The 9,936-nt window shown below is 29.3% G+C and overlaps 1 protein-coding gene across 2 annotated transcripts; it reads left to right on the top strand.

The window, feature by feature from the left end:
* Nucleotides 1-2,683: 2,683 nt before the first annotated feature.
* LOC101254608 (branched-chain-amino-acid aminotransferase 2, chloroplastic-like) lies at nucleotides 2,684-9,483 on the top strand. 2 transcript variants are annotated; one of them, XM_069286762.1, is made up of 11 exons: nucleotides 2,716-2,935; nucleotides 4,604-5,335; nucleotides 7,169-7,227; nucleotides 7,399-7,576; nucleotides 7,653-7,829; nucleotides 7,916-8,047; nucleotides 8,145-8,243; nucleotides 8,321-8,437; nucleotides 8,523-8,618; nucleotides 8,912-9,024; nucleotides 9,270-9,483. In XM_069286762.1, exons 2-11 carry the CDS (start codon nucleotides 5,330-5,332, stop codon nucleotides 9,382-9,384), a joined length of 1,092 nt encoding a protein of 363 aa, XP_069142863.1. In that variant the 5' UTR covers nucleotides 2,716-2,935; nucleotides 4,604-5,329; the 3' UTR covers nucleotides 9,385-9,483. The 2 variants fall into 2 exon arrangements, with proteins under 2 accessions (XP_010323427.1, XP_069142863.1); XM_010325125.4 differs by lacking the exon at nucleotides 4,604-5,335 and having other exon boundaries at nucleotides 2,684-2,935.
* The last annotated feature ends 453 nt before the right edge of the window (nucleotides 9,484-9,936 follow it).

Here is a 9,936-nt window from a genome sequence, read left to right as displayed (position 1 = left end):
TCTAATGCCAAATAACCAAAGACACAAAAATTCTAAGTGAAATGCATCATAAATACAGTAAACTCACCGTATATGAAACCTCACTCGAATAGAGCTGATTTCGTAAGTGACATAAGGAAAGATCGGAGCAGATCTAGTGCTCAAGAGATTATCATCTTTCAGAATGAAGTGATCTTTAGATTAATGATGGTGTTCTTGTGACAGTCTTAGTCGATTCAGAGTTATTTTTACTACCTTAGCAATGTTGTTCTTTCATCTAGGATATACGAAGAGGATATTTTTTTTCTTTTGGAGAAGATAAATCGAGAACATGAGATGTCTTATACAGAGATTGATGCACTTGTTGTCCCCGCACTAATTACGACTCTATTCCATCTAATATGGCCACAATTCCATGACAATTTTCAAGCCATGTGTGGAGGCAATAGCCTCCAAAGCACGGGATTCAAAGTTGATATTCATTAAGATCACATTGATATTTTTAAAAAATTTAAGATATAATTTTGATACAGTTGTTTTGGTGGATGCTGATATAGATGAAGATGAGATTTAGGGTTAACCTTTTTCGAAGAAATCTCAATGTTCTTAAACTTTGATTTTTTTAAGAGAAGAGATGAGAGGTAAAGATTGTCTTAATTGGTGGGCCAATTTATAACTAATTAAGTTTCCAGAAAAACAACAATCAAAAAAGGAAAGTAGTGATGAACAATGAAATATATACTTCAATAATTTATGTAAGGTTACAATCTTTATAAAATCTAATGAAAAAAATGTAATCGTCTTATTCATCTCCTCATGATTATCAATTCCAGATCTTTATTTTGTTCTTGAATCGATGCAATACTTGTTCAAATTTCCCTACTAATGCCGAAGCCACACACTGATCTCAATCACAGAGCTATGAGAACTTGCGGATATCAAATTGGAGACATAGAATTCTTTGAACTTGGAAGGTTTATGGATTGCCACAAAAGAGCAAAGTTTTTCTATATATTTCTCTTCTTCTTTTTTTTTTTTGGTCTTTTGAAACTCTTTTATATAGTTGTAAGCTAAAGTTTGAAGATATCTTGGTCTTCAAGTAATTTTAGATGCCATGGGCTTAAAGAGCATAAATTTATGGATTGCCACAAAAGAGCAAAGTTTTTCTATATATTTCTCTTCTTCTTTTTTTTGGTCTTTTGAAACTCTTTTATATAGTTGTAAGCTAAAGTTTGAAGATATCTTGGTCTTCAAGTAATTTTAGAGGCCATGGGCTTAAAGAGCATAAATTGAACTAATATTGACAAGTTAATAGACTGACCCAAATGTAATTTATATACTTTATTTAAGTCATATAATTTTAACTTAAAATATTAATCTAATTTTACTAATCATTAATTTATTACGAATTTATGAATAAAATCTTATCATCAACAATAATATTATAAGAAATATTTATTTATTTACTTAATTTTATATAAATTTAAGTATTTATTTATACATATTTAAAATTAGAGAATATAAATTAAATTAAAAGACATATTTTTTATCTATATTTTAAAAATGGTAAAAGACTAATGGGATAAGAAAGTGGGAAACGATTAAGAAAATAAAATAATTGCTAGGAATTAATTAGTAGGCTCTGAAAGGATGAGTACAACCAGGTCAGCTTTTGAATCAAACTTTTACTTTTTATCGTTTTTGATTGTGGAATCTTAAAAAGTTGACGCATATCCTCTTTATAACTCCTACTTTACGTGTTCTATCCATCATCGATATCATCCCCTTCTGGTCCTTATCATAGATAATATTGGTGAGGAAAAATTTGTATTGCCCGCATATTCGCATTTATTCATAGTTTTTTTTAATGCTATTTGTAATTGTTTGCGAATTTCTTACTTTCATGATTTATTTTTATTTATTACGGTTTAATTTGATTTATTCTTCTTTTCTAAAAACTGCTAATGCATATTGTACCATACTATTTCTGCTAATTATGTTTGGTATTGCGAAAAAAAGATAATGTTTAAAGGTAAGGGTAAAACATAAAAAAAATGTTAATACTTTTTTGATATATCAAAAGTGATAAGTAAATATGAACAACTATTTAAGAAATAAGCAACAAGTAAAAGTAAATAAAACTAATATGATATTCCTAAAATTAGTTTTTCCAAATTAGTTATTCATTTTACTACTTTCGTTTCTATTTGTATATCGTATTTACTAAAAATAAATGTTCTCTAATATTTGTCATTTTATAAAATCAATAGATAAATAAAATTATTCATCCTATTTTACCCTTGATAATTATTTTTAACATTGTAAATATGAATTTTAACCACGTAAAAAACCTAAATAATTAGTTCATGTTCATTGACCAATTTAATTAATAAAAACAATCAAGTTATGTTCATTTATTGAAATTTACTGTTAGAGAATATTACATAAAGATACAACTATAATCTGACCTAGCTTATAAAGGATGTGAAATCTAAAATGATGATATATACCTTGATAAAAAAATTTTGCTACATCGCCTTTTGCAATTATTTCATTTTGAAAGTATTCATATTTGTTTATAAAAAATTTTCAAATATTTTAATAAATAAATAAATAAAATTATATTTTATTTATGATTTTCAAATATGTCAATGATATAAATGATTAGCTATAAATCTCATAAATTTCTATATAGACTTATTAAAATAAAGTATAAAAAGATTTTATTTTATTTTTGAAATACGAAAAATATGCGTGCTTGAGCCTCTAACTACCTCCTATATAAATGATGAAAGAAAATGTTAGGTGTGAGAAGTATATATCCTTATCCCAACTTTGGAATTTCAAATCGTTTGATTATTAAGTTATTTGTTTGTTGTGGAAATTAAATATGATTCAAAGGGCCGCACCTGCATCCATTCGTAAATTGTTTGAATTTTCATCTCTGCGCCGGCAGGTGAACTATACTCTCATCCCAATAAATCTTTTTTTTTCTTTTTTGTTTTTGGTCTCAACATACAAATAAAGTTTTACACTCAAAAGTTAGTGATTTCTCATGTCAAGAATATCTGTAAATTAACTTTGCGCAATAGTATTTTGCCCCTTTGTTTACGTATCATGTAAATTATTAGCTTATAATTATGTATGAAGTTCATAACAATTATATCTACATATGTTATTATAAAACTGAGTATAATTTTTGGTTCATTAAAATATTCTTTGAATATTGAGCCATTTTTTATCATTAATTTATAATTATATTATATTTCTCTAGTACTCAGAGAGTTAAGATTATAAAATTAATTTTTTCGAATATTATCATATAATTTCTCTTTTAATAGATTTTTTCCTTTTTCTATGGCATTAATCCACAATATAGCTCCTTTATTAACTTCGTCTTCAGTAGAATTTAAATTTTAGTAGATCTGTATTTAATAAAGCTTCAACGTATATTGGATATTGGGTGAAATGTATATCCTTATAAGCTGAGAGGCTTTTTTAAAAAAAAAAAAAGAAATAAGTTCTTGCTCAATATCAGAAGAAGAATTATTATTGAACGCATAAAATAATAAAAAAGATACTAATGGAGTCCGAGCACACATTAATCATATAGGAAAAATTATTGACGAATATGCCCAAAAAACACTTTTTTGCTTGTATAATCCAACAAGTATTGAAATATTGTTCACTTATCGCGCTTCCCAAACATTTTTAAATTTAAATACCTATGTCCATAAGTTCTGCCAGCAAATACAAAATTAGAATTGAAACCTTTACTGGTTTCATATTTTAATCTTTTTAAGTTATATAATTTTAAATAATAATAATACATACTCAAATGATATGAAAATTTACATATTAGATTTATTAGAAGTTCAATCATACAAATCATGAAAATAAAAACCACATCATCAATATTTAATGTAAGAGCGCGTTCTTTTCATTTAGTCCTAATTGAATACATATTCTTAATTTGAAATTAATAATTGATAACTCGGTAAAACAGAAAGAGACGACGAATGTTATTATTTCTTAATACGTAGTAGAGTAAAAAAAGTAGTTGAGTTATGTGAAATTAAATAAAAATAGCTACTTTTAATAGTTTGATTTAGAAATTATTTTGTTTGGTTAAAAATGTTCTTAGTATTACAATTAAATAGGTCAAAAATATTCTTTTTCTAAAATGAATTTTGTTATAAATCTATTGTATAGTATATGTGGATTATCCATTAGATTTATTCACAATTAAATAGATTCATGTATAGGTGCTTACAAGGTGATAAGAACTTCAAGATAATTATGTATCTATTAATTGACTTTTGGAGTAAGTAGAGAATCACTCACCATTTGAAAAACACACTTGAATAAGAAAATTTATCTCCTTTATCTTATACTTCTTGTCTTCTTCTTATTATTATTATAATATTCTGAGTTTTCTTTATAAACGTTATCAGTACGAATTTGCTACTTGCATAGAAATCTCCAATTGTCAGTTGGATTCAAGATGAGTAATGGAGATGTATACCTTTTTCATAGTGCTACTACACATACAATATTAAAAGAAAAGAAAAGAAATACTTTTCTAATTTGGTTATGAAAATGACATATGTCAACACAATATCAGGTAGTACAAAATTAATTGAGAGCTCTGGAAGAGCGACCTTATTACAACCTGGAGAGACAATATTGGACATTTATAATGCATTATACCGTAGTAAGTCACAAAGAAACTTATTAAGTTTCAAAGTAATTCGCCAAAATGGCTATCACGTTGAGACGACTAATGAAGGAAAGGATGAATGCCTTTACATTACTACAATTAATGTAGAGAAGAAAATTGTGCATGAAAAATTACGTGCATTTTCTTCTAGGTTCTACTATACAAGTATAAGTACAGTTGAATCACATGTCGTAGTAAACAAAAGGTTTACTAATTTTAATGATTTTATTATTTGGTATGACCGGTTGGGCCATCCCGGATTTAATATGATGCACAAAATCATTGAGAATTCACGTGGGCACACCTTAAAGAGTCCAAATATCCTTCAATCAAAGGAATTCTCTTGTGTTGCTTGTTCTCAAGGAAAGTTGATCATTAAACCATCAACAGTTGAGGTAAAAATTGAATTCCCTGCGTTTCTGGAACATATACAGGGTGATATATTTGGACCAATTCAACCTGCATGTGGACCCTTTAAATATTATATGATCTTGATAGATGCTTCAACAAGATGGTCACATGTGTGTTTATTATCAACTCGCAACATGACTTTTGCGAGATTGTTGGCTCAAATGATAATATTGAAAGCACAATTTTCAGACTATACAATAAGGACAGTCCGTCGAAATAATGCTGGTGAGTTTACATCTCGGGCATTTAATGATTATTGTATGACTAATGGTATACCAATTGAACATCCAGTTGCACATGTTCACACTCAGAACCGTCTAGAAGAATCATTGATAAAACGTCTGCAATTGATAGCTAAACCATTACTAATGAGAACAAAGTTATCTGTGTCTATGTGGGTCATGTTATTTTGCATGCAGCAGCACTTATGCGCATAAGGCCGACCAATTATCATGAATTCTCCCCATTACAATTGGCTTTTGGTCAAGAGCCAAACATTTCTCATCTTAGAATTTTTGGATGTGTGGTGTGTGTTCCAATTACTCCACCATAATACACAAACATGGGGCCCCAAAGAAGGTTGGAGATATATGTTGGGTATGAATTTCCTTCAATCATAAAATATTTGGAGCCTATGACTGGAGATTTATTTAAGGCAAGATTTGCTGGTTGTCATTTTGATGAATTAGTATACCCAACATTAGAGGAGAACATAAGCAGTTGGGAAAAGAGATAGATTGAAATTTATCATCTCTATCTCCTCTAGATCCTCGAACAAATCAATGTGAGTAAGAATATCAAAGAATAATATAATTACAGAATATTGTGAATTAGTTGCCAGATGTTTTTACTAATCTTTCAAGAATTACTAAACCTCATATTCCAGCTGCTAATGCTTCAGTTCGAGTTGATATCCTGACTAAATAAATAATTAAGGCAAATGAGTCTAGCCACATTTGAAACGTGGTAGACCAATTGGTTCCAAGGATAAAAATCCTCAAAAGAGAAAAGGAATAAATGATCAAGGTGATCATGGGTTGAAAGAAATTTCTCAAGATGAGACCCAAGTCATAACACTTGATGAAATATCCGAGGAGGTTCAAAATTCTGAAAATAATGAAATTTCATTGAATTATGTCTCGTCAAGAAAGTTGTCAAACCAAAATAATGTTGTCATTAACAACATATTTGCCTATAATGTTGTTATTGATATTATGCAACAAGAAAGTTTCTTTCCTCTATCTTATACTTCTTGTCTTCTTCTTATTATTATAATATTCTAAGTTTTTTTTATAAGAAATTTTTATTTTATTTTTTAAAAACATTTATTTTCCTAATGATAATTATTATTATTAGCAAATGCTTACTTTAGATATATATGACATTTACTATAAGTCGAAAGGTACATGTGGGTTATTTGATCAATAAAATTAGATTTTTTAAAAAAGATTATTTTTTACTTATTTATTGATTAAGATAGTAATATTTTTGATAAAATAAAATATATTTTTACAAAATCAATATATTTATTAGGAAAAAACTTTTCTCACTCTGAATAATTGAGGAATGTTAATTGTGCGGGAATGTGATTCACATTAAGTAATAATAGGAGCATTTTAAAGTAGAACCATAAATAAAAACGAGGAAACAAATAGAATTGTATTCATATTATTTATCAATAAAATTATATTTTTTCATATTTATTTTGTGAATAAAATTAATTTTGTCACTACTATAAAAACATTCTATGTTCACTCGTTTTTCTGGAAAATCACAAGTCAAGGATCAACTTATGATTTTTTTGATCGATTTTGTCTAATAAAGCACTTTAGGTGTTTAGCAATTTAGTAGATGCATAATGCGCTTATAAGCTTTAACCAAATACATCTTAAGGATATTATACACAACTAATTTAAGACCACAAAATTTTAAAATATTTTTTAAAAAATTCAACATATTTTTTAAAAATATTCAGGAGTAAACAAGAAACAAATGATATAAGTACATGTTAATGTAATGAAATGAAGTGAGCAGAGGTGTTTGCCTGCTTGAATGTAGGTTGATTTTAGGTACTACACAGCTCAGGTTGCAACATCTTTAAGACCTTGTAATTACAGGTACAGTATTGTTTTTCATATGAAATATGTAATCTTAATTATACACCTTGTTTGGATGGTTGTTATCCGTTATATTCTATTGTATAATCAGTCTGTATTCATTAGGTAACAACCATTCAAACAAAGTGTTATTGCTCATAGTTGTACTCACAATTTTTTTTATATTGTCAGTGCCGATGAAGTTTTCCCTGTTGTTGATTGGGACAAGCTTGGATTCGGGTTTACACCAACTGATTATATGTACATAACGAAAAGTTGTGATGTTGCTGGAAATTTCAAACAAGGCCAACTTAATGGCTATGACAATATTCAACTCAGTCCATCTGCTGGTGTCTTAAACTATGGACAAGTACTCATTATATAGCGTACTGTTAAAACTCAGAAAGAAGTTTCACAAATTAATACTCATGATTTACATGAAACAGGGTTTGTTTGAAGGAACAAAAGCTTATAGACAAGATAATGGAGGCCTCTCTCTATTCCGTCCTCGTGAAAATGCCATTAGAATGCAGATTGGAGCTGAAAGAATGTGTATGCCCTACCCTTCCACAGATCAATTTGTGGATGCTGTCAAACAAACCGCTCTAGCTAATAAGCGATGGGTAGTCAATCACTTTTGAATTTTATGTTAAGATAAATAACTATTCAATAAACATATATTTATTAGTACTAATTTGAGCAAGAACAGATTCCGCCTCCTGGAAAAGGTTCACTTTATATTAGGCCTCTGCTTTATGGAAGTGGATCGATACTCGGATTAGCTCCAGCACCTGAGTACACTTTCCTTGTCTATGCTTGCCCTGTTGGAAACTATTTCAAGGTTCTTATTCTTTCTTTAAATAAATATTTATATAACAAGTCTATTTATATATCGATTTGAAAGAAGAAAAAAAGAGTCTAAAATTGCTCAATTACAGGAAGGAACAGCACCATTGAACTTGTATGTCGATGAAGAATTTCATCGTGCCTCACGTGGTGGAGCTGGTGGAGTCAAAAGCATTACTAACTATGCCCCGGTAAACTTTTTCCCTTGTATTTTTGCTTGTAATCAAATAAAAAAAGTAGTTGTGACTAAATTCTTTCTTTAGTGCAGGTTTTACGCGCCATAAGGAATGCAAGGGAGAGAGGATTCTCGGATGTACTGTACCTTGATTCTGTAAATAAGAAGTACATTGAAGAAGTCTCGTCCTGCAATATTTTTCTAGTGAAGGTACTTTCATACTCGAAATGGTTTAATTTTTTTGGATAATAGAAAATCACCATCCTTATTGTAAGTGTTGTTTTTACCTTATTAGGGAAAGGTGATTTCAACTCCAATAGCATGTGGAACAATTCTTGAAGGAGTGACGAGAAAAAGCATTATGGAAATTGCAATTGATCTTGGATATCAGGTACTAGCTGCCTGCAGGTTTAAGCAAGGAGTTAGTTACTAGGGAAAATGCTCAAAATATGTCATGGAACTTAGAGAAAGAAAGATTCATCTATTTCATCCATGAAAAAGTTTGACTCGACTGTGCCATTTCATTTCAGTTGGCAAATAATGGCATAGATAAACCTTTTCCCAAATGAAAATGACATAGATGAGCCTTTTTTTTTCAAAATTGGATGTCATATTTAAGCCTTTTTCTCAGTCATTAAATTTGGGAATGAAAAATAACTACTACAGGAGCTTGACTTTGTACAGGTTGAAGAACGTTTAATCGAAGCTGATGAATTGATCAGTGCAGATGAAGTGTTCTGCACCGGAACAGCAGTTGGTGTTGCTCCTGTAGGTAGTATCACTTATAAAGGCCAAAGGTAAAACATTTTGTATTTGGCCATGATATTTTTATTGTTATTATTTCAGAAACTTTGGGCTATTTTCAAATTTCATTTTTCACTTTAGAAACAAAAAAACCAATTATTGTTTTTTAATTTTTACTATGAATCATGACCAAACAGACATAATTATCTTCTTTCTCCCAACATATTGAAATAATCACATGACAATTAGTTCTGCCAAATGAACATATTTGTTTAATTAGTGAAATTTGTTTGTGCAGGATCGAGTATAAAATAAGGTCAGAGTTAGTATGCAAGAAACTTTACTCAACACTTGTAGGGATACAAAAAAGGCATATTGAGGACAAGAGGGATTGGATTGTTGACATTGAATAATTCTAGCTTCTTCTTTCATGGATTATTAAATATGCAATGTACTAATCATGTGTAAATTGTGAAACAGTAGTACAGAAATTTATCGTTGTTTGGGTAAAACTATTGTCTGTCAACAAATCTGTATATAATTCACAATCGATCTTCCAATGCATTTTAAGTATATATTGAGGATAGTAATTTATAAATTAGTATTCAGGTGAGGAGAAATGTCCTTCAATGATTAGTTTGGCTCCGTAAAAAGTTTAGGCATTGGTGGTGTGTTTGGTAAAAAGTTTAGGAACATGAACTTGTTCAAAGGTGAAAGCACAATAGACATCTCAACGATGTAACACCCCGAGTTCAACCCCGAATAAGCCTCCAATACATTTGACATTTTCCATTCTCCTACTTTCTTTCGAACTGTTTCTGTACTAGTATTCTTCAAGATTTTCTTGGTATTATTTATCTTTCTTTAAAAGGCAATTCGTGGTACTATTTATCTTTCTTCAAATGGCAAAAGAGGTGTTCTGTTAATGGATGGAATTTTCTAAGACAGCTGTTGCTCCTCTTGAA

Source organism: Solanum lycopersicum, chromosome 7 (genome assembly GCF_036512215.1).
Source record: "Solanum lycopersicum chromosome 7, SLM_r2.1".
Lineage (NCBI taxonomy): Eukaryota > Viridiplantae > Streptophyta > Magnoliopsida > Solanales > Solanaceae > Solanum > Solanum lycopersicum.
This window is presented reverse-complemented; position numbering and strand designations above follow the sequence as displayed.

Coding starts and splice junctions, on each gene's coding strand:
- LOC101254608 (XM_010325125.4), top strand. CDS start 2,870: ATGATTCAAAGGGCCGCACCTGCATCCATTCGTAAATTGTTTGAATTT. Junction 2,936..7,168: donor TTTCATCTCTGCGCCGGCAG/GTGAACTATACT, acceptor GCTTGAATGTAG/GTTGATTTTAGGTACTACAC. Junction 9,025..9,269: donor ATCACTTATAAAGGCCAAAG/GTAAAACATTTT, acceptor TTGTTTGTGCAG/GATCGAGTATAAAATAAGGT.